This window comes from Aptenodytes patagonicus, chromosome 4 (assembly GCF_965638725.1).
Source record: "Aptenodytes patagonicus chromosome 4, bAptPat1.pri.cur, whole genome shotgun sequence".
In the NCBI taxonomy this organism is placed as follows: Eukaryota; Metazoa; Chordata; class Aves; order Sphenisciformes; family Spheniscidae; genus Aptenodytes; species Aptenodytes patagonicus.
In genome coordinates this window covers 59,533,285-59,558,500 of record NC_134952.1, presented here as the reverse complement: position 1 = coordinate 59,558,500, position 25,216 = coordinate 59,533,285, and the positions used below count along the sequence as shown (strand labels likewise).

Sequence of the window (25,216 nt, the reverse complement as noted above, 5' to 3'; positions counted from 1 at the left end):
TCGCCCCCCGCCCAGCGGCTTAAGATGGCGGGGACGGGCAGGCGGGAGGTGAGGCCTGGCAGCGCCCTGACCCCGTCGCCGCCGGGGGTGTGGGCGGGTAGCGGGTCCGCCCCGGGGCCGGGCCCCGCTCCCGCCGCGGCCGTTAGCGGCGGCCAGACAGCTGCGGCCGCGCCGTGGCCGACTTGAGGTAATCGGGAGGAGGAAAAGCGGCCCGGAGCTTACGGGGGATTTTCACACGCCGCTACCAGCCCCGCGCCGGAGCGCGGCGGCGCAGGGCGCAGGTGCAGCGCGGGGCGGGGGGTACAACATCCAGAAAATCCAGACGTTTATCTGCGGAGGGTAAGGGGGCTTTGTTAGACACGGTGAAATGCAAAATTGGTTCTTGCAGGGGAGTGTTGTTGCCGGGGGGGGGGGGGCTGGCTTTTGGGGGTGCGTGTCAAAACCTGACTCTGTGCTTGGACTTGGTCCAAGTTTAAAAGACTTCATTAAACATAAGCAATGTAAAAAAATGTGACTGCTCCTCACAGCCTCATAGAACTTACTTTCAAATGCCCCTTATACAAAAATCTATTTTTATTGGGCCTTAGAAGGAAAGGAAATACAGATGATCCTTCTTCCCCTTCCCAAATACAAAAGCTGGCACTTCTAGGTAATACACCAAAATTTTCTCTTTTCATAACCAAGGACTAACCTGGAACAATGTTCTAGCTCTAGGTTAAGTAACTGCTTGGCAAATGCTGGACAGCAGAGAGGGTCCTCAGAGCTGGACCTAAATTTTAGAGGAAAGATGGTTTTAGTTCTTATCCTTCCCCATTTAAAAAAAAAAAAAAAAAACAACAAAACAAAAACCAACCCAACCCCCCCCCCCAAAAAAAAACCCTAACTGGTTTTCCGGGTAACTTCCCCAACACTGTGAAATACACCTTAGTGCACTTTCTCCAGCTGATCAACCTAAAATTTAATCCTTACAAAGGTCATTAGATGTTGAAAAATGGTAGTGTGGTCTTCCAAACCATTTGCTGCAGCATCAGGGATTTTAGTAAGCGCTCTTGATACTCCTTCACTAACAGAGAAAAGCACTGTGGGCAAAACACAAGTACACCACCTTTAAAGTGACCCCCAAAAAATAAAAATGCAAAGAACAAGCAGTGCTTACCCATTAAAAAGGGTGTTGGGTTTTTTTTTTTAATAGTTGAACATTCAGTAAAGATAGTGACAAGTGGCTCTTAAAATAGTAGCTGGACTATATTAAAAAGGTTTTATTGCAGTTATACAGAAGTTACAGGAATTTTAGAAATACATAAAGCTTCAAATGGTCAAGGTCAGTTTTCTGCCACGCAATTAAGGCAACGGGATGCAATCTCTTTAATCTAACATAAACAGCAAATGGATATTTTACTAGCCATGGATGAAAAAGTAGAAAAACTAAGATCACAGATCTGAATCGGCAGAACAGAATGCAGCTTTTTTGTCCATATTTGGCAGAAATTCAGTGATTAATTACAATGTACACCAATAAAATGCATCTATTAGAAAAATACAGAAAGACACAGGTGAAAATTTATCTGATCCAAAGACATTTTAAATCTGAGTCTCAACAAAAGTTTAAGTTCTGCAGTCTGAAAATAAGAAGCTAAGCTAGTCAGCACAGCTGAAACATTACCGGTTTTGCATATTTTTTTTACAGAAGAGTAATCCAGCCTCACTTTCTTCTCAGTCTAGTTGAGAAGTAGCACTAGATAAAGAAATTCTCTCCTTGCCTCCATATGCAGTTGAAAGATTGGTTTCAGTGGCATATGGCCAATTCTAGGTTGCCCAGAGATTAAATTTCACATTAATTTTGATAAAAGTGAAACTACTTTCATAGTTTTAAGTGAGTTTACTGATTAAATGTAAACTTTTCTCTGAAGTATCATTAAATGGATGTTTCTACTTAAAAATAAAATGTTGTTGCAACATCAAACTCAGTTTTTCCAATTAAAATTAGAACCATAGCCTCTTTTTAAAGCATAAAATTAACAGCAAAATATAACCAAGTACTTTACTACTAATCTGCATACCCCAAGTAACTACATATACAAGTTTTAGCACTATAATGCTTTCCATAGAAATCATTCCTCCTCAGTCCTAGTATCAGTGTAATAAAAACTACCCCCATTTAATTCTGCACTTAAAGAAAATCCATTCCTCAAACTGTTTTGCCCTAAATTGAGTATTCAAAGCATTTGGTGACTCTACTTTTAACAGGTAGAAAAATCTCCATGTAACAAGCAAACAAAAAACCCCACCAGAGTAAAGACTCATTAAAAGGAGTGTTTAAAAAAAAAAAATAGTCCAAATTAACTCATTTTTCTTGAAAGACAACCAAGTTACAGAGTTGAGGCCAAGCAACATTGGAAGTTTAATTAACGCAGTAAACTCTCAAAAGCAATATAATATTCCTTTCTCAAACTTTATCTTGCCTTTGAATCCTATCAACATCTAGCAACTGTTGACTGTTCTGAGCAAGCAACTGTTCTATACAGTTGTTGAGTTAGCACCTATTCTCTTCAAGTATGGACTGTGTTTTTATATGCTTTATTTAAGCTTGCAGGCAACTTTTGGATTGTTATTTCCACAGGCACTTCACAAAAAACACTCTCCTTGTCAAAAGAATATTGAAAAATATTTGAAAGTTCTGACTTAGACTAGTGCACTGCCAAACATGTTTTTGTAACTCACAGCAGATGCTAATGCTGAAAATCTGCTCTCTGTCAAGTACTTGTCACACGCTCGCAAAGGTTTAATTTTTGCAGGGCATTTAAAAATGCAGCCATTTATCTCAATATTTCTGTAATTATTGCATTTTTTTGGTAAATTAAAAAAGACAACCAGTTTTCTCTGAAGCATCATTAAAAGATAGGAAAGTTATATTTCAGTGTGGCTTAGAATGTTACGGATGACTGTGTCTTGCTACTTCTCTCAGCACTTGCTTTAATAGTAGGACACTTGGAAGAGCCAAAGATAGAACAATAGACTATTGTTACTAGACTATCCATCTTCACTCAACAAAAAACCCAGCCAGCCCAGCTTTTATCCCAGATGGTGGGTTTGTTTCTGCTTTAAATGAAGTTACTCTAAGGACCTGGAATATCTTTGCACAGACACAGAAGTTCCATAAAATGGATCTCGGAGAAGCCTGTTTATTTCTTGAAGTACTAGGTGCAAGCGATTCAAGAGAACTTACTCTAGTATATGAGAGAGAGCTGTTTAGTGACCAAAACCTCAGGGTGCAACTACTTTAGAGCAGAGGAAGTGTGCTGCAGTGTTCCAGACTGTACCCTTGTACATGCACCCTGCTCACTCGCCAGTCTGTACCTGGACATGGCACCCGCTCTGCATGTTCATATGTCCATATCAATTAAGAGCATCATACTTATTTCAGACTTGACTATAGTAGGATTTCCAAATGTGTTACAGGCAGACACTTTTACAACTTGAGTTGAGAAGGGGCCTTTAACAAGAACTAAAGGCTTTGTATTCTCCATGGAAAGAAAATGTAGGTACTGCTGCCCAAAGATGCCTCTTGAAAAGATTCGGAAGTGCACTGTCCTTCATTATATGCAACATAAAATCATAACCAAAGGGGGGAAAAAAAGCAACAATATCTTGTTGCACAAGACAGTTTTTCATCTTAAGAGAAGGTTGCTTGTAAAGCTTTAAAACAAAGTTAGAAAATTACTTTGCTGTTCCACAATCTAAACAATCCTAGTTTAAGGCTCTTTCATGTGTTTTTATAATATTCTACTATGAATTGCCTTGATAATTATGTCAAGTTTCACTGCTGTTATTTAGATATGGTTACATGGTCACGTTCCTCCACAAGTTTGTTTTTCAGAAGTTTCAGCAAAAGATGGATCTACGCTGCATAATCAGTGTTCTCCTAATGCACTTTTGTCCATTTCACATCCTCTCTCTCTGTCTCCAAGGCTTCAGCAATGACGATGAAGCCAGAGAATTTTTTTTTGTAACTATTAGCCTATGCCTTAATCCTATCCAATAAAAGTCTCATATTTTAGACCAAGTTTCAGAAGAGCTATCCTAATCATGTATGAAAATTTAATCTTGGACATGTAGTCTGGACCCATATACACTTCAAATGTTTTCCTGCATTAAAAATACTTACTATAATATTTTGCAGTTTTTATATAAAACAGAAATAGAAAAGGGTCATATTTATATAAAAAGTATTTGGAACAGGCTTAAAATGTAGAGAAATTTTGCTTTATTGAAGAGGTGTCACACCAGCTTTCCTTTATGTTCATGGGTAAGAAGAGAATACCAGCTCTTGATAATTGTTAAGACATCATTAGCACCATAAATGGACATCGGTTTTTGATTTGTAAAGATGTGTGGGGTCAAGTAAGTAGTCCAACAAAGTATTGCATTTGTTAGTACACAGGCTAACCATAAAAAGTTTCAACTTGTATGTGCTGAGTAAACCACATAAGACAGTTTCTTTAGCATGTTTTTACCAAATTCATGGTCAACAGTGCAAGTGATCATGACAGATAGCACCTTTGGAGATAAAAGCTACAAGATGCTCACATTATTGCTTTTTATAAAGTACAGATAGTGCAATAGGGGTTTTCTGGTGGTGATGGTGTGTGGGGTTTGGGTGGGGTTGTTTTTTTGGTGGTTTTTTTTTTTTTTTTTTTAAACACACATAGTGAAGATAGATTGCAACGTCTTACAAATCACAACTCTAGTATCTCATGGTATACAACAAACCACAACACTCAGTTGTCATCCACTTAACCAAAATAGCTGACATGCTAGAAAGTGTCATCCTGAAAGTTTTGCAACATAAAAGCCAACTCTTGCTAATTATGAACAATTTATGTAAAAGTGAGGCCCAGTTTGCAAACATTAGTAGAAACTACAGCACAAAAGGTCTCCAAGTAGTATCATTTGTTATTCTAGCATTATGCTGTACAGTGTTTGCAGAACTGGACCCTAAAGCTATAGAAAAAGGCCATATATTAGCTCCTTATTAAGCAAGCATTACAGCATTCCTATATTACCACCTAGGGTTCCTCAGCAGCCAACAGCTTTTCTTGCCTAGTTTTTCCCAGGTTGGCTACATAGCTCCAATTAATGTACAGAGCTACAGGTTCAACCTAGGAGAAATCACGCAAGAAAAGCTGTCAGCTGATGAGAATGAAACCATGTTGCAGTTAAAAGTGATGTCCTGTACTGGTTTTAGAGAAGTCTTCAAAGTCACGTGGAAAGCATGAGAACCACAGCCATCAAACCATTATTTCCTCTTTTACTTTCAGGTTCCTTGGTGTGACCCTGACCTCACAAAACACCCAGAATCTGTTTTTTTCCCACATCTCACACATGCTCTCCTGAATCAGGAAAATAAACACAAATGAATGTACTAAGCATTTGAAGAGCAAGAATTGATTCCTGAGATAAAAAGTATGCCCTAGGATGTTAGGTTTTGTACTTGAAAATAATGTCAAGTTTCAAATTTTGCAAAGATATGTCTGACGAGAATACCTTTTGGCTTTAGTGTTAATTTTGGAGCCTTCTCAAATATAAATCCTACTCTTCTATTAACTGCCTTTTCTAAATGGCTCAATACAGAAGCACATAAAGTAAGACAGGAGCCCAAAGCAGCCTAAGCTAAAGTGCTGCTAAAAGGCAGCATTTTGAGTGGCAACAAACTATGAAAAAAGTGGAATGCAAAACCAGTTTTACAGAAATAATAAAGCACTGGTAAAAAGTTACTCAAAATGGAAGAAGGGTTGGAGTTTTACAATATTGTTTAAGGTCCATATACAAACACTTCACTGGTAGAGGTAAGAGTAAGCAGGGAGATAAATTTCCTCTTTATATTCTCAGCACTCCTGCCATCTCTTATTAAAAGATTACCTACCGAAACAAGAGATGAGTTCAGAGCTAGAACTAGTAATAATAATTTAAAAAGAAAACAGACCCACTCATTTTAAATGCAACTCAGACACTTGAAGTAATACTAGATTATATACTCCGCTGAATTAGAACACTGCTCTCTGATGACTGGTTTTACAGTGGTCTGCCTTTTCATCTCCTTCCATAGTTTTCTGGTTTGTAAGTGATCTTCACTACACTTTTTAGCTATTGCCACCTTTGGTACTGTGCCCTCAGTCTGAAAGGAGCTCAAAAGGAGAAGCAAAGATGGCTCACGGCCTACGATGTAAGTACAGCCTCGTTTATCTTCCCAGAGAAGTCTCTCTGTACTACATCCAATATTGCATATGCTGCAGAGATCCCTCTCTGCACACATGTGCCAGCTGCTCAAGATGCCTTTACTTCAGACTAGCTTCTGACCACTTTTTAATTAAAAAAAAAGGCAAAAGTCACCTTCAAACACACTTCAGCAAAGCTATTTTGTGAAAATTAATCTCAGCTGGCACAAAGGAGATTCTTCTGTAATAAGTCTTGCAGTTCCACAAGTGCTAACCTCCTAAAGACCTTATTATGCAGAGGGCAAATACAAAAGCTGAAATTAATATTATATAGGCATAGCTTGAAAGCAGAGTATTTCTGCTAGAAGAAACCCACATGTAGAGACTTTAAAAACACCTTAGGCACTGTATACAATGGATCTGCATTTTTTCCATTGACATTTACCAGAACTAAACCCAGTTATGACTAACCATACAGCACACAAAGGACAAGAACACTCACTCATCTAGGGGAAGGACTGGGCCAACCAATACAGAATAATTTGAAGAAGAGTGAACACTAAATAAAACAGTATAATACAGCATCTTTTTTCCACTATAGTATGGATAAGACTGCTTGTAGCATGCAGCCAATATCATTTGAATTCAAAAAGTCACAAACTACTACTTCCAGCAAGAGCTGGCTTGCCCTCTCCTCCTACCTGGGTTGCATCTTTAAGGTAAAGGTTAGCCCACAGCGAACAGCCGCAGAAAACAAAACTTCTCATAATATTTGCTAAACTCCAAGTCCTTAGGAATTAAAATATTGTCACTGAAAACAAGTCAAATCTTCCTGAGTTTTTAAGCACTGTCACCAGGAGAGAAGGTCTCTTCAACACCAGCATTTTAGATACACACTAGAGACTGCACAATATCATTACTTCATGTCAAAACATCATTCAGGCATTCTAAGTGTTTCGTTAGGAAAGATTATCAACCGAAATAAGAGATGAGTTCAGAACTAGAACTTCCTCCTACAATATTTATCTGTACCTAGCCTGAAATTCTTACTTGCTACTTCCTAGGTTAGCAACATTTAATCAGATGGTTAAATCCATGGAAACTTGAGCCAACTAGAAGAAGCTTCAGTATGTTTTAAGCATTGCAGCACTTTCTTCTTGTTGTAGAAACTATTAGTGGCAGCTTGGAAGAACAGCTTATGAAAATTCGCTAATCATATTTAAATATTCTAAAATCTCCAAGCATGAGTTGGATTTTTATATTGTAAGTTATAGATGAGAACCAGCACAGTCCACAGCACAAGACACACATCTGTACTGTAGAAAGAAGTGCTTAATACTGCCTGTTTCCTTAGAGGCTTTTTTGCAGCACTATTACACATAAACAATTTAATTCTACATTACTTGGAAGTTAGGTGTAGTTGTAGCTCAATTTCATGTAAAAAGCAATATATGATCACCATCTACTTCAAAGTTTTCATCTTCCTTTTTCTTGTAAATACTAGAACAAAAGCCTTTGTCTTCATTCTCAGTTACTCAGCACAATTTTTTTTTTTTTTTTGACACTGGGAAGCATCATAAAGTAGCACATGAAGGCTAACAAAGTTACTTCAGTGGCACGCTATATTTTTCTCATGTGCACTTAAGCAGCAACACTCATTTGAATGGTGTCCAACAGAAGTATTTATTTTTAAGACCCCTTTTTTCAGTAACTGAATTTAAGATGTTGATTTTACAATGCCTAGTATAGAACACAAATTCAGAAGTGTTCAATCTTACAGTATCACTCTAATTTTGTGTGCCTATAGAAGACTTCTAGGCAAGTCCAACACACATACATTGTAAACATGTCAAGATGACAATGGAGTTACAGCTGTTAAGTCTGTCAGTAAGGAAAAATGGTTCCAGTACATGTTTTCAAAATTACCCCATGAATCTTTAAGATAGTTTTAAGTTTAAAAAAAAAGCTATGGGAAAGTTCGTTTAAAATAAATGGAAAGACTTCACCTTGCACTGAAGTTAATGAATCTGGTTTCTAGACTGTAAATCATACTTCATATCTACTGCAATGAGAAAAAGAATTTGGGTTAGTACCAAACAACTTAGGATAAATTGTCTAGCCAGATACTACTAATGGGAGAAAGCGAGAGTTTGAACAGATTCTGATTTAAGATCCAGAATTTGCAATAATCTAATTAAGAGAATCCTCTCTCTTCTCTTAAAATACTTCCCAGTTCTGTTTCTGTTACTGAGCTTTATTTCTCTATTACATGAAGGTAGTGTATCTTAACATATAAACAGTCTTGATTTTTTTCTTCCTTCCTTTCCTCCCACCCCTTTTTTAAGGGGGGAAGCAAATCCAGTACTAGAGTTCATAGCAATGTTTAGCACAACTCTTTTTGCTACTACCCCACCTGTAGCTATCATTCCAAGAAAACAGCAGTGAAGAATAATTAACATTTAGTACCATTTATGTCCACATGGGAGTGCTAACCACATACCATAGAAATGTCAATTTACAGTGGTTTCAAGTGTATGTTAATCATTTCTGGCATTGGAATTAAGCATCTGTAGCATGACCACATAGCAGCACATTTCTTTAAGTGCTCAAGTTAACCTTTTAAATCCAGGTTTAAATTTAGGTTATGCATTTAAGAAAGCTTGTTTCATAAATGCAAAGCACCCAACAGCATCTAAGTCATACTGATATGCCAGGTGTACAAGTGTAGTGCCTTGTTTGTTTTTGTTATTTTTTAAAGTGTCTGGGAAGTTTAACATGTAAATGCTCTTCAGTAGAGAGAAGGAGCATTTTATTTATAGTCACAGTACAGGTGCAGCTCATGTGACATCTGTACGAAAGATTATTATTGTAACTCCAGGAAAAAATAGTTACAGTGACATACTGCAAAACATTGGGCATATACAGCCCAAATAAGCCTACAATCAAGTGATCAGTACATTAAGTGAAGCCTAAGTTTCTCTTGTTCTTTCTACCCACTGCAATCCTTTTTTCCTCTTAGGATGAAACCATGTTTTCAGCTTCACAGTATTTATATATAATGATCACTCAGTTCTTAAAATTAGTAATTTTTAAGTACCAGCTGTGGTTTGTATTGGATAAACTACTATAGCATAAGCACTAGCATATACCATTACTTACCCCATTTCATCACCTTACATATACGCCTAAAGAGTCTTCAAATACATCTATACCATCCAAGTTTGCAAAAGCAACTTAAAGCTATTGAGATAGTAGAGAAGTGGGATTTTCTGCTAATTAAATGCACACACCATTTTGAGGGCTTTGGTACAATGGAGAAAGTTTAAGCACTTAAGGGAGGGCTGAGCCAGAACGGGAATCAAGTATTTTGAGCTAGGGCTGCCGTTTAAACTTTCCTTTTGTATTATAATAGAAGTTCCTATCAAATTCAGCAGTAGAATGAAAGCTCACACTGCCCAACAAAAGCATAATCTTTACTTGGTTCTATTTCATCACTTTCATATTTTTTCCTTCCAGAAATAGGAATAAGTGTAAAAAAACCCAAACACCTCATCCTGCATGAAGAAATTCTACTTTTCAGATATATTACAGAAATCCCACTGAGACGTTGTAGTTACGCAGACAATTAGCTATCTAGACTATCAAAGCATTTATTATTCAGCCACCAGATGAAAACCACTATTTAAGCTCCTTACTGGAACACTTTTTGTCATGTTATTTTCAAGGCATCGTTACCACTAATGAAATTCATTCACGATTTCTAAAAGACAGTATTACTACAAGTGGCTTAACATGACTGTATTTAAGGTATCACAAAGCTTAGAATTCAGCTTCAAAAAAAACCATTATGCTCTGTAAACTAGTATTGATATAACAAGTATCTTGGGAGATTTACAGACTGACATCAAACGGATTCATTTATATGATACAGAAAAAGGACTTTCATATAAATGTTTTGATACTGGCTTTTTAGCTGCTCAAGGTCTGCCAGGAGCAAGCAAATGAAAACATAGGTATGCCCATACACACACAGCTTCCAGGGGCATGTTATAAGATTCTAAGAAGCTTATTTAAAATAACAAAACCGAACATCAGCAGAATTTCTTTCTTAGCTAAGTTTTACCAAGGATGTATTGTAAGGAACATTGTTTATTGTATTACTTTGATAATGCACAAAAATATTTGAAACGCACATTAATAATATTCTCATGTACAACTCATAGCAATTGATCCCCTTAACTGAAAAAAATCGTATTTGAATACTCTGTATTGCATTTTATAACTGGACTTCTTAAAAACAAGTTGTCATTATTTAAACTGTGTTCACACTTGTCACTCAGTTCAGGACATTCTTAAAATAAACAGCATTTCCTTTATATTAGTATCACTTCAACACTTAATGCAGTTTTATCTTTGCTATCAGGTCTTACTGAAGATTTGAAAATAAAATTGAGTTAACTGCAGAAATTAATACAGAACATAAATGGTTAAACATGGTATGCTAATTTTCTACTTTGCTTTCCCAAAAATACAAAACAATAAAAACCAACAAGAACCAGGTAGCTGTTAATTTGCGGTTTTGTTACATGTTTGCCATGGTAATTTCCCACGTTCTCAGCCAACTTGCTTAAATAGCCATTCTAGGTGGAGTGAAACCCTGGGAAAAGAAGAATCTGCATGTGAGTTCTATCACGGTGTCATTTAATATGAAATGGTTTTAGGTAATAATTGAAGAAATGCTACTGTTGTAGGCATTCACCTTGGCACTTCTTTGTTTGTTTGTTTTTTTTAAAGTCACAGAAATGTGTGCCAACAGGTAAAAAAGAAATTCAATGCAAACTATGGCTCCCAAGCAAACTTGCTACATAGTTTCAGCAAGAGATAGCTACTAAAATTAAAAAGTTTATTTTAAATATAGCCCCATTTTGGACCAGGCCTTGCATTCCCCAAGCAGGTGAGATCTGTAGGACTTTTGCCTGAATTAAGAACTGTATGATCACTCTTTTCAGTAAGTAGTTTTGTTTAACAAGCATTTAACTACACAGCAGTGTGTGCTTTTGTGTGTATATGCATGTACGTACACCGATAGGCACGGTATAGCTATATACACAAGGCCAAACTGCAATTAAAGGTTTAGACTTTGAAACTGTGTCGTTTTTAAAAATAAAATGTTAGGCTCCTTGAGCTCTGATGTTAGCAGCTATTCCTAATTTGCAAAGTCATCAGGTAGCACAACAGTTTAAATATAAAATTACTAATAAAAATGTAAAAATTGGTATATAGAATATATGGGAGATAATGGTGGTAAGTAGTATTTTAGGGTCATAAGATATTCATACCCACAGAGTGTAGAAAAATCAAGACTCGCTTCCAGCTGTACCAGTCACGCAAAGGCCTTACCTTCATTAGCAAGAATAATGCAACAAACCACTTCCCACAATTGTGGTTTTTTTATATACCTCAATACGCCGATATCGTGCCTTTACATTTTAGCATGTTTTTGCCCTTACGCACTCCAGAACTCTAAAGATGAGATTTTTGGGTGCTTCTGTGGATGAGTGATAGTTAGTAATGAAAGTGTTAATGTGGTCTTTGGCACCTCTATCTCATTAGTAAAGCAAAGTCCTACTCCATTTTTTCTTTAATAAAAAAAAAATCCCATCAGTGGTATGTTCTATTAGCACTGAAGAGTAGAATAGGTCTGTACAGCCTGATGATAGGAAAACATATGAAATGGCAATATGTGTGTCTACAATTGTCTTTCCAATCAATTGCACAGAAGCTTGGTCCACTTCTTCAGTTACAGTGTAGTCCTCTTAAGAACTTTGGTTACAGCATTAATGTTTTGGTAAAAAAAAAAAACAACAAACAGAGCAGATGCTTTCCTTCTTTTCTTCAGGTAGATTTTTCATTGTCCTCTCCTGTTTTCTGAACCCGTGAATACTTTTTGCATGAAGATTTGAAGCAGCTGGGAGGCCAAGATATCGGCCAGGAAAAGCTACAAGGAACAGAGCCTTGCACATTCTTCTCAAAGAAATAAAATATTGGATACCACCATGCTCGAGAGAGAAAATTTGTCTGCGAAGAGACCTTTAAAGTCTGTATTGGCACAAGCAGGTAAAGAGGAAATGGAAACAGACAATCAGTTTAAAACATGATAATCAGTTACACTGAGTCAAAACAACTACAAAAATGCAACATATTCACATACATTTCTGCAAAAAACAAGGTGCATTTAGCCCAGAAAAAAAACAGTATTGAGATAGTGTATACATCATAGTCCAAATGTATACTACAAACTGAGCATCTTTAACACAAAGGGACGCTTTGTTGCTGTACAAAATTTAGGGTGACGAAGCACTCAAGTCTTTTTGAATGCGACTCCTTTCAGGCATGTCATGTTTCCATTGATGACTAGTAGTTGAAAACTAGATCAAAATGGCTTGAGAGCTATGCTCCTACTTGAAAGTGTTCTTGAAACAACGGCAGAAGATACATTCTGAACAATGTACTTTTAGTAACATTTACAGAAGAACTGTCACTAGAATTTTAGGATGGTCTGGGTAATTTAGGTTGGTCAGAAATTTTATTACTAAACTACTGTTTATTCATAAGCTTAGACAAGTAAGAGCTATTCCATACATCCACTACAGCAATAAAACCTTGAAGTTCAAAAAAATGTTTAAGCCAAAATATCAGGAATTTCAAAAAGTAACTCTACAAAAAAATAAATTTTTAAAGAATAACAGGCACAGATCAAAAAAGAACACCTTAATCCGTTAACTATTTACTTAAACCGCAGTAAAGTGAAACTCCTTGCCCCATTTGTTTAAACTTCAATATGGAACCTCTATTTTTAATTTGAAATTAAGAACTAATTTTGACCTTTGAGCAGTATTAACAAATGCAGGCTATACATTGATTCTAAAGGTATTTGCCACTCACCTTTTCATTAGCCATTGAGTGGTACCACCAGAAAAGCCGTGTGGTGATATAGTAAGCAATGATGACGTCTATGGTATAGTGTTCATGAGCAACAAGGATACAAATTATGCCAGCAGCACTCATTAGCCAGCAGATTAAGTGATACCACCAGAAATGACGTGGTGAATCTGTGAAATAGGGAGGTGATGGAAAAAACACAAAGAAAACCATATACATTATTATAGCAATCCACAAAGAGAAGGGGAAAAGATAAAAAAGATGATTTAATTAAGGCTAGTAAATTTTAAGACATAACTCATTTATACCACACTGGTAAGAGAACCCTGTTTTGACACAGAAAACAAGACTAAAAGTTACATAAACTTACTGAGGTGTTCTTATTTTGTAAAATGAACCCAAGATGAGCTTGCAGTTAGAAACAGACAGCACCGTCACCCATTTTCCAGTCAAATTAAGTAAGTTTTACAGTTAAATTGCTTCTAGGGTATGGGTGGAAGGGAAGAGACAGAATTGAGGCAAGACATACACTTTGATTATTTTACTTGGGTGTATTGAATCTCTGCTCTTTTTACAGTCTGTGCTCAAGTAAACTTACACTCAAGTAAAATGTCTAGAATTGATAAACCTGAGCAGAGATCACAGATTAAACAGGAGAAGGCACTCTTAATTCCTAGGTTTTAACTACTTTGCATGAAACCTCTGTTCTGTGAAACAGAATACGCTGTACGGGGAAGTACAATATGTGAATTTATACCCTTTCATTAAAGATTAACAAATGGGAGTGAAGCTATTCTTCAAAATGCATTTAAGCCACTTCAGTGGAAAAGTTCCCCTGCCCTTCTTTCCCCATTGAAAAATGCCTTGGGTGTCACAAGACCATTCATAACTTCTGATGGGCTAATGGGCTTCATTTCATTCACAGTGGGAGGTTTTGGCACCCCTTGCCTTGTGGGGCAATGGTCAGCCTTTACTTTCACACAATGCCAGCAGAAAAGTTACTGATCTCAACAAGCCTACCCAGTAGTAGTTTGAGGCCTGTGCAAAATAGTTACTGTAGGAGGACTTAAATTTTGGTGCAAGTGTCAAAACAGTAAATTCTCTTAACTCTCCTCAAAACATTGCAGACAAATCTGTACCTACTGATCTAAAAAAAAAAAAAAAAAAAAAAAAAAGGAGCCAAGTCATCTCGAGAAGTTGATGAAAACAGCCCCAAGACAGACATACCAAGGCTAAAAATGTAAATAACTATTCTGGGCAAAAAAGCTGGAGTGCGGGGGAATAAATGAAGAAGCAGCAAAGGATGAAAGGAAGAGAAGAGCAGAGCAAAAAAATCCACTAAGCCAGAAATAATAAATACCTCAGAATGCATCTTGTACTGAAGACGTGTTGACAAGAGAGCAGGAAAGAATACCATAAGCAACCTCTAATTCAGAGCAATTATAGGGCTTAAGCCCTTGCTCAGATAACATTTTGCTAATTATATGGGAGGCAGAAAAAGGAAAGCTATGCATTTCTCATTTATAGAGCACAACTCCACTGAAATGTATGCCTAACAATTAGGCAAAGGGCTTATTACAAGAATTTGTACGATACAGTTCCTCCAACCCCTTATGATAAAAGTACATGAGTTATGCTAGCCCTGAAAATATTGGGTTATCTGCATCTTTCCTGGTACTAAAGATATTGAAGAGTATGTGACCAGCATTAAGCTGCAATAACACACACAAAACAAGGCGAACAACAAATCTATTATTAGGCTATTTTCCTAATACTGTTCTGGTAATTTTCATGAGTTACACATGCCATTCCCCCAGTAACATTCACTTTACATGAAGGACCTAGGCCTAAGAATCAGCAGACTATAATCGGCATCTTAAATCACTGTTTGAAGAAGAATGTCTTGCATCCACAGATTTGAAGTTTGTCAGATTAAACAGGCATTTTTATATCGTGTTTTTTAAGGCAGAATGTAGCACTGCAACACTTCCTTCCCTCAACATTTTAATAAAAGGAAGGCATTCAACTGACACTGGCTAGTCTTATTTTTGTTTCAGCGAGAATTACACATTCCCATGAGCCAAGCTAGCATTTGCATAGTTTGGGACACAACAGTAGGAGAGAAGATTCCAATTCCAAACATGTGAACTGGAAAGGGAACTCCCCACTACGCATTCATGAGTGGCCAAGTTCCCAGAGTAGAAGCATTGCTTACCATATATCAGATTCAGAAGTTGGTGCTCAGTTCTCCAAAGCTTCAATCGATGCTGTGTGTGCAGCACAGATAGATTTTTTCCCCCCATGCCCCATAGCAATATAAAGCAAAGGGGGAAACCATAACCCCAACTGTATCTTCTCTGTGCTTGCCAAATTCTTATCAACTTCAAGAGGCATAAGTAGGGGACTCTAGCAGAAGACATCCAAGGAACATGAATCAACTTTCCCTTGTTTGGAGTAACTGATGTACAGCATGCTTAAAAAAATAGCATTGCTTCTGGATGTAGTACAAGTGTGCAATGGTGCTGTGCTCAAGCCAAAAAATTCTTTAACATCTAAGGTGTATCAGCCAACCTGCACAGAGCTAATCTGCATGATTAACTACAGTATGTTTCACTCAAAATTTGAATAACCTGTCAATGGATAATGAAAAGCTAGCTTGCTTCAATCAACCAGCAAACACTCTATGTAAAGATAGAAGTGACATGTCTAGTCACAGTAAGCCCTTAATTAAAGCCCACACCACTTTTACTATACCCGTGTTCCATTTTCGCTCAGCAAAGTCATGTTTTGTATTTCAAACTCATACACGTACAGTCTGTGTACAGCCGACCAGTTAACTTTTGGAGGGCAATAGTTTTTACATGCACTTTTATCATGTTCAAATCTGTTGTACTGAGAAAACACCAAGAAAAGTGCATTGAAATACCATCACTTACACTCTTTGATGAACAGGTAGATCAGCGTTAATACCACAGTGTGACCACTAAACAGAAAGTCTCCGCATAGGATGTGTGATCCAGTTATGGATAGACCACCACCAGAAATCAGTCGCAGGATCCTCTGAACCTTTGCCTGAGAATCTCCATTCAGCTAGAACACCAGAAAAAAAAAGTACAAAAAAGTTTAAGATACACCATAAGTGACTTGAGTAAACTTCTTGCCCAAACGTGTGTGGATTCAGGGAGATAGGGAGAAAAGGACACAAGTTATCTTCAGTTTCTTTGGCTCTCTTTCACATATTTGTAAACAAATAAGCATGCTATCAAAGTTGACAGGTGCTAAAGATCAGCTTGATAACACTAGCATTCTGTCTATGCTTTCCCAGGCTATTTTAAAATATGTATTGTATGAGAACGAGATGCAGAGTATACTGGAAAGGTAATCATTAAAAATTTTTTAAGGTCAGGTATGTCATGATAGCCATTGACGGAATGGATAAAACCCATTCAAAACCGGTCCCAATACAGTACAACCTTGCATACCACTTCTGCCATTCTGTTCAGAGCCAAGCAGTGTTTCTACAGGACAAAAAGCTCAAACTCGCTTAATTTTAGATTTAGTTACAAACTCAAACTCAGTAAGGACGTACTCAGATTTAGACGATTTTTTTTTTTTAAACATGCATTAGGATCAGTTTTTGATTTCTCATAGATACTAAGCAAACACTCAGTTTCACCTAGCTGTTTAAAGATTAACTCTGGGGAAAAAAAACAAACAAAATGAAGGGATAACTGAGTTTTTCCATAATCAGAAAAATATTCACATGACAAAAAACCAAAATCCAGAAGAGCTATCAAGTTTTTCCAGAGTTCAAGTAATTAATCCTGTTTTAATGCTAGCAAAATGCACTTTCAGCAGAAACATTTAAGTTTTCCTTTGCTAACCCCTTCCCATTCCTCAATACACAGTCTACTACACACAAAGTCATTCCCCAAGCTACTAGAACAGAACAATTGAGTCTTTACAATAGTGGTACATAAATAAAGCTTTTTCAAATAGATACTGATTCATAAGTAGTTCATCCACTACGTTCCTAAGTCATCCCAAAGTGAAGGAATAACACTGAAGAGACATGATGCTGTACTCCAAGACTGATGAGATCCTACCCAAGAAGTGACAAATTTATCCCCCAAGCAAATTGGCAATATTTTTAGGTTTCAAAATGCCTATCTTCTCAGTGCACAACAAAACTGTTTCTTACTCTCTCAAGTGCACTGTTCTTTCAGTGTAGCCAACACAATATAATTGTCTTGGAACAAACCGTATGTCTACAACTTTTTATTAGTAACCTAAAATGGCAGTTACAGAATTCCTTTGTGTCACCACCTAACTACACTGCCACAAAATTTTTTAAATATTCTTGGAGAAATATTAGCATGTACATGTTTCTATATGTATCAGCTCATTTAAATACCTGAACTTGTTTCAGTCACATTTATATACATTTTGCAGGTTGGAACCAGGGACAGGCACCTGACTTCAAGTATTGTGACAGCTCTTGACAAAATAGCGTGAGAAACAGGACAAAGCATATGATAACATTGTGGGTTTTTTAAAAGGATACTGCAACACAAGCTTGCGTATGAGCCTATGAACTACAATATTGACCTTAGGTATCCCACCATGTAAGAAAAAAATATTGGTGCAGTATTAGAGTGATTAGCTTGAGCCTCAGAAGCAAGTTTACCAATTTGGTAGCAGCACTATTTCAACATAGGTACTCCGCTTTAAAGCATCTTAACTGCAGCAACGGCTTGAGGCTCTTTCTGTATCACACAACTTTTGGTTTATCACTATCAATGTTTCTGAAGACATCAACTGAAAGTAATTTATGTTACTTAATAACACCTGGAACATTATCTTCTATTTGCTCTAATAAGCCATAAGGACTCAGGCAGAGACTAAGGCAAGAATTAGAGAGCAAAGGCTCTTACCTTTGGCGCACACTGAAAATGCATTCCAGGCACAGGTAAGGTGGTAACGTACATAGTAATACAGCGGTACAGATACAAAGTTCCTATTATAAAAAAGAACCTGCGTCCCACTATTGATCTGAAAGTAAAGGAAGGGGGGAAAATGAGTACAAAGTTCACATGCAGGATATACGTAACAGTTATGGAACTCTAGCTTTATTATATAGCTAAAGCCCTAGAATTAAAGAGCAACTCCACCCCCTGCTCTTCACCACACACGTCTCTAAATCAAATACTATAAAGTCTTTCTTCAGGTTTTAGTCTTGCTAGCTCATAATAGTACGTAACTACCTCAAAGCTCCCACCAAAGCTATCTAACCAATTTAACAAGGCCTCAGTCTCACTTAGGTGTGCAGTCAGGCATAGTTTACCTCAACTCAGTGACCTTCTCTGTTTAGTCCCATATTATAACCACATACTCGACCTGAATATGTATAGTTTAAGCAAATGAAGACAAAGGAAAAAGCTTCTAGTCTAGCTGTAGAGGACAGTGGGTTCCCTCCAAATCTGGATGAGATTTTTTACATCATCATGATTCCCTCTGTTTAAACAAACATCACTATGTCAGTAAACACATTTTGAAAAGCCCAATTCCAGAATAAATTTGACTAGTAGGTGTCAGAAATTCAGATTTAAAAAACATTATTGAATAATCAAGAGAAACTTGTGTTTCCATATCTGGCATGGACACCGGAACATTATCTAAAAAAGTCATCCCTTTGTCATTTTCCTGCCAGTCCTATTCTACAATATTGCAACAGATGCTACTGTAAGATTTCTTCTACCCAAAGTGAACGAGAGAAACGAACATTCTGAAGACATACAGCAGAGAAAAAAAATATATATATAGCTACTTACTTGTATCTAAGAAACAACCACTGGAATATCCATAATCCAACTAGTATCATTCCATTTATTTCTGATACAGAAAAAGCCCATTTCACTCGATCAATGTAATCAAAAAATTTGTCAGGCAAGGGAGGGCTTAGCTCCTTTGGAGGTACTCTCTCATGGACCACAGTGATCATGACAGTTGTTAGAATCAAGTTGAAGAGAGCATAGACAAAGGCAATGCCTGTTTTCCACCATTCCAGAGGAAATTTGTTCCTAGACTCAGCAGGCATAGCAATCTGGATGTAATCAGGATATTTCTTTGTTGTTTTTCGCAAGCCATTAGACAAGCCCTTTGGTTTGCTAGTGCCATTTTTGTTCTCTTCACTGACTGAGAGAGTAGGTCGTGAGTAGCCATTAGAAGTGTCATTGTTTTGACCCTCCATATGCTCTTCAAGCTTTGCTGTCTCAATGGTATTCATTCCCAAGCTGTATGGCCAGATCGGGTTTATCAGTGACCAATTTCTGGGCTCTCTAAAGTGTGTTATTCCTCGAAGTCTGACGTTCTTGTTCTTAGATGATTTTTGATTTCTGTAAAACTAAGAAGTGTCCATTGTGCTTTCACTATTCAGATACTGTAAAGCAAGTCGTGAAGACAAATCTTTCTTTCCTCTAGAGCTGTATCATCTGCAAAAAACCAAAACAGATACTGAGAACCTTCAGAACTAGTAATGTGACACTGAACAGATATCTTGAAAATGCTTATTCTAAGTTCCATCCAAGTCTACTTACATATACAGTCAGAAGGCAAACTAGAGACAGGTGGTTACTGTGAAATAATTCAAGCCAGTTCCTACTGAGTGACTTGATAAAACTCTGATCCATTTAGGAACTAGTAGCAATTTGTCCTTTAAAAAAAAAAAGCCTAATATCCACAGACTTTAATGATCACGACAGCACTTGCTTTATCAGTTGTCAGAATTAAGACTAATCCATGTTTGCAACAATATTAAATTTTATTGCTTAGGGGCATTCCATACAAAATATCTCCTTTTTGACCCTAGGGTTGCTACAGATATTAACATGGTTTGTCCATATAGATCAGGTAATCTCGTTAGTCCAGGTGATAGGACAGAAAACAGAAGGGCACTACAGGATTTGATTTTGTAAGGCATAAAGTAATTTAGATTCATCTAGAAAATCTACTCAGTGGATAGCTCCATTAAAATTTTCTTGAATCTAAATGAGTATTTCAACCAAAACAGTAAAAAAGGTGTCTACACAGCTACTGAAGTACCCACTAAATAACGTCTGAAATTTCAGAGAACTGAGAAATACACCTCTGGATTAGATTCTTAGTTATGGTAGCCTGTATGTAGAACAGACTACAAATGGATCTGTGTTTGGCCTTTAATTACTTAAAAATATGTCTAATTTTTTTTTTTTTTTTAACAGAAACATATAGCAAGATTCATTATCACACAGGACTTATTTCAGGCTACATTTGTCAATTCAGTAAAATCTCATTAGATAAAAAATTAGGTAAGAGCATACGTTTTATAACAACATTTTCTACAAAGAGAAAAGAATGCCGTTCACCTATACAGAACTGATATTGCTCTAGTCAAAACAAAGGCCATTCTTCCCCCTGCCTTTAAAGTTCTGTGAAACCACTTATCGTAGTTGTGATGTACCTATTCTTACTCCTCTCTTCAGCTCTATGACAAAAGTAGTGAACACTTCGTATATGATAAAACTATCTACCAGCAAAATATAATTCTTTTTTTTTTTTAATTGTTCCTCTAAGAGAAGTTGAACACTACCACCACCTCAAGTCTCTGCATGCCAACACAGGCAGCCACAGTTTGCCATGCTATATGTACAATTGAGTCATCATGATGGAAACTAGAGTTGCCAGTCTCCCTAACTGTACATCACAGAACTTGGCTTAAGAGAAAATAACCTGCTGTGGAAAAAACCTGTCCAGTAACTGATGTCTTGATAGCAAGGACAATCTAAAACCAAAACAGCCTGGGAAGTTGGATGTTTGTGTTTTGGTCCCTCCCCCCTCACCCACCCAAATAGAGAAGACATTTAACAAGGTCAGCATGTAAATCCCACCAATTTCCTAGCTGCTGCTCTTACTGCTGAAAGAGAGAAGAGGTAAAGGTTCCAATCACAAATATGTGAGATTCATACAAATAATACTGAAACAGTCAAGAAGCATTTCTAAATTAACCTCTCAGCAGTGTTTCTGAAATCCACTGTCATTGGTTGACCTTTTCTAAATCCCTAGTCAACAAGCGTATGAAAACTGAAACACACATACAACACCCGAACAACAACTCTCCACCCCCCAAAAAACCCAACACCCGAGAAAACAAGTGGTGATTTCAGATGCTTTTTCTCCCTCTCATTAATCAGACCATAAACTCTGCTTCACTAATAGAAGGGGATGTTTATCCCAGCAGCCAGGCAACAACCCCTCTGATGCTTCCTACAACTAAGAATATTCTTTTAGAGCAGCTGCAAAAGCAACAGCCTTACTTAAAACTCTAGTAGAGCAACATTTCAACTTTCACAAGTCCTTTTCTTAACACACACATTCTTCTATTCCCTCTGTCTACTAAAGATAAGCATATGACAGAACGCTTAAGTGACAGCATAGAAAAAAATCTGAATCTGTCTAATTGCTTAAGTTTTGGAACACAAGTCTACCTAGCACTCACCTAAGTCAAGACCCTTCTTCTCAACATGATGTTATACTTAAGTCACTGATGTAGAGATCAGCAAGCAAAACTTGATACATTTCATATCCTGTGCAGTTGAAGCATTTTTAGAATTATGCATTTACTGAAGAACAGACAGCATCACAGTAAGCAGCAACCTTATTTACTTCTCTTCCCCACAAATACCTAACACCACTAGTAACGTAAGTAAAAGGAAGACTTTTTTCAGATATTTTATGACATCCAAGTAAGCCTTAAAGATCAAAGAGCATCTGAACTACAGATGAACAATAACCTAACAACCTAAAAGTAGAGTGGCACTCAGGTTTTTTTATTAACTTATTAAGCAAAGCAATTATACCTACAGCTTTGCAGGAAAAAAGTTGTGTTCCTTCCTGATACTTTTAAATGGATTGTAAGGCATATTGATCTACCATTTCTGATGGCTCATCAAGATTATTTCAAGCAGAGTGCATACTGTGGTCAAACCTTTGTTTACATTGATAGTTCAAGGTGCTATTTATCATCTGATCAGTGATCTGTAAGAACATAAAGGCTTTCCTTTATAGTACCTTTTCAACCTGTTTCTCCCATATTCTAAAAGAAAGCAGAAACTCTATTTATGAAAAAGACAAAAACACTCTGCTTGAAGCTTTCAGCCCCTTGCTGCCAATCTGACTGGCCAGAGAAGCCAACAGCCTAATCATCCTCTGCTGCAGGCTGTAAAAGGAACTCCCCAGAAATACAGTTTTTTCTGCCAACTTCCTGTCCCCAATTCACATATCCATCCAAGTCCTCGTGAGGGGTGTGTTCCTTTTAGCTTCCATGTTGTCCTTATGTTAATTTAGGTAAAATATCCTATTGCTTCTTTTGTCAAACCTGGAGTGCCCCCATATCAAAAATAGGAGATGTCCATAAACTGCCTAGTAGCAGGCCTTAGACTTCTTCAGTAACCAGGCAGCAATGCTCAGACCTGGCCATCTTGCCAACATCTAGGGTCTGAAAAATCAAACCAAATTGCTCTAAGCTATGGAATATCCACTGAGGGAGTCTCAAGGACTCACACAAAATTGGCCAAGCAACCCAAAAGGATAAATAAAATTCCTGTAAGGGATACACCCAGGTTTTAGGAACAAGTTTTCTTTTCGGAACCACTTCAATACCTTCTAAAAATAGACACATACCCTCATCAAGGAGCAGAGCTTCTTAACCATCAATATTACAGCAGAAGTCGTAATTGCCACAAGAAACATAGTTCAAGGAAAATCTTAAGAGTGAAAAAGATGCAAAAAGAGCAGAGGTCCTACCTGTTTATCCTGAGCTTCTACTTGCTCCCATGCAAATAGCTCCTTTAGTTTTCTGCACCCCCATTTGACTGTCATTCAAAAGAAAATAGTTGACTGGGGGTACAGCTTTGAGACAAGTGTAAGAAAGCACGTCTACATTTGGCTCTTTATGCTAGAACTTAGGAATAACAAGCAGTTTTATTTAGCTTGTTAGTCATCTGATTTTCACATAAAGGTCATTTTCACATAAAGTTAGCTCACAATTGGTGTTTCTTATCCGGTATTTGGAACTTCTGTAACACTTCTCAAAATATTTTAACTTCTATAATTTATCAAGGAATGAATAGTGACAATTTGCACAGGCCTTCCAAATAAGCAGTTCTTAACCTGCTGTTCCAAATATGAACAATACTATTGGAACAAGAGCATCCAAAACAGTAAGACTGATCTACTCTGATATTAAGGAAAGCTACACACTCATACACAAGATGGAAAAGGTTTCTAGGCAGTAGTACTTTTAAACCTCATTCACTTTTGTTAAGGTTGGCTCAAACATTTGATATAGCTGTAATCTATTCTTGTATTTGGTAGTTGCAGAAAAAGGGTCTGCAAATAAAGTACTACAGAAAAAATTACACAATTGGAGGTAACATGAGAGAAAGTTATAGTATCATATTGTTATATATATCACAATTAGCAGGAAACAACTGTTAGCTAGTTTGTATTTTCTTCAGTCAAATTTTTAGGACTACCTATAGGACCAGAACTAGAAGAAGATGGGTAGCCTCTGCTACCTTGACAGCAATGAATAAAAACTGGCTTTCTGGGATTTGTCTTTTAATTTTTAAAAGCATTCCAGGTCTCTGTTTTTATATATCCCTTCTTCCATGCTATATGTATGCCTCACAGCATGTAGACCATTAAAAAAAAAGAAAACCACAAAACACCAAAAAACTGCTAAACCAGAGCTGAGCAAAGTACATTTAGGTATGCAGAAACAGGACTGAGTTTAATAGGTTTGCTTATTATTTCTATTTCCCTACAGTAAAAATATTTTCAGAGCTATGTTCATCTTTCAGCTGTACAATGTTTATGCCTACAATATATAAATACATGCACGAAGTGAATTGCAGTTTTTCTAAAAGTTACAAGTTGATCTACATTCTCTAATAGGCTGCCAACACATTTCTTGCTGTGATGCTAAAGAAGTGCAAGTAAGATAAAACTGTATTACAGAAGTACCATTCGTTCAAGTGCTCTCAGAATTGATTGTCATCATATTGTCACTTGCAATAAATTTCAACTTTTATAAAAAGTATTAACTACTTACCCTGTATAAAATTCTTTTCAGTAGTAGAAATAGAGCAGATACAAAATCACTCTCAAGAGGTAGAGGGAGTAATTCTCTCATTTAGGATTACTAATGTACCAACAGAAGCTGTTTTTTAAGGACTAAATCCCTATACTTACCTAGATAGAAGGGAAAAGCTTCAAGATTACTGGTTATCTATTTGTACAATCCAATTTTTACCAGTTCTGTGGAATTCTGTTTCTTCACACCTCTTAATATTAAGAAGGATATTAGTTTCCATTTTCCTGGCATTTAGTATTCAATGTATTCCACAGCAGTGCCAGGTTTCTGAAACAGTATGTCCCAAAAAGCACAAAAAATATTCATACCCACATGTGTAGATATGTAATTATAAATAATATGTAAATTTTTTTAAGAACACTCACCAGGACCCCAATGACTACCTAAGCAAGAAAAAAAAAAAAAAGTATCTTTGAGCTCTTTTATCATTGTGAACACTGCTGAGTAGGTTTTCCTTAATCGTATGAAGGCATCTTCAGACTCTCCAACTATTTGGTCCCCACACTCCAGAGGATCATATTTGGTAACCAAGAGTCTGATGTCCTTTAAAGGTGCTTCGTATCCTGACACCATGACAGGCTTAGATTTTCCTCCCAGTTATTTACCCTTATTGTGACCTTGGTTCTTAAAAGATACCTGTTAAATGGCAATTATTTGTTATTTTTTAGTGTGGTGTAGCTCATTCTGGCAATAATCCACATGTATATGGCATAAACAAAGACAGTTTTATTTACAGGTTAACAGTCTTTCCTAAAACAAAGGTTTTGAGAATGGTCAGAATCATATCTGTAGAATCAGAAGTGCAAACAGAATAATTCAGGTTAGAAGAAACCTCAGGAGGCCTCTAGCCAGGATTAGCTATGACCTC

At 36.9% G+C, this 25,216-nt stretch overlaps 1 protein-coding gene and 1 long non-coding RNA gene across 4 annotated transcripts in view; one reads left to right on the top strand and one right to left on the bottom strand.

Moving 5' to 3' along the window:
• Nucleotides 1-199: 199 nt before the first annotated feature.
• Nucleotides 200-12,275, top strand: LOC143159672 (uncharacterized). The gene is made up of 2 exons (XR_012995201.1): nt 200-339; nt 12,115-12,275. It is a non-coding gene; the product is annotated as an uncharacterized LOC143159672 (long non-coding RNA).
• SGMS2 (sphingomyelin synthase 2) overlaps nt 10,347-25,216 on the bottom strand; it is a 35,945-nt gene continuing 21,075 nt past the window's right edge. For all 3 annotated transcript variants that reach the window (XM_076336871.1, XM_076336869.1, XM_076336870.1), the window contains exons 2-6: nt 18,989-19,648; nt 18,092-18,209; nt 16,094-16,247; nt 13,161-13,327; nt 10,347-12,314 (exon numbers count right to left, since the gene is read on the bottom strand). In XM_076336871.1, coding sequence (XP_076192986.1) covers nt 12,111-12,314; nt 13,161-13,327; nt 16,094-16,247; nt 18,092-18,209; nt 18,989-19,443 — 1,098 coding nt within the window. In that variant the 5' untranslated portion in view covers nt 19,444-19,648 and the 3' untranslated portion in view covers nt 10,347-12,110. The remainder of the gene's footprint in view (nt 12,315-13,160; nt 13,328-16,093; nt 16,248-18,091; nt 18,210-18,988; nt 19,649-25,216) is intronic.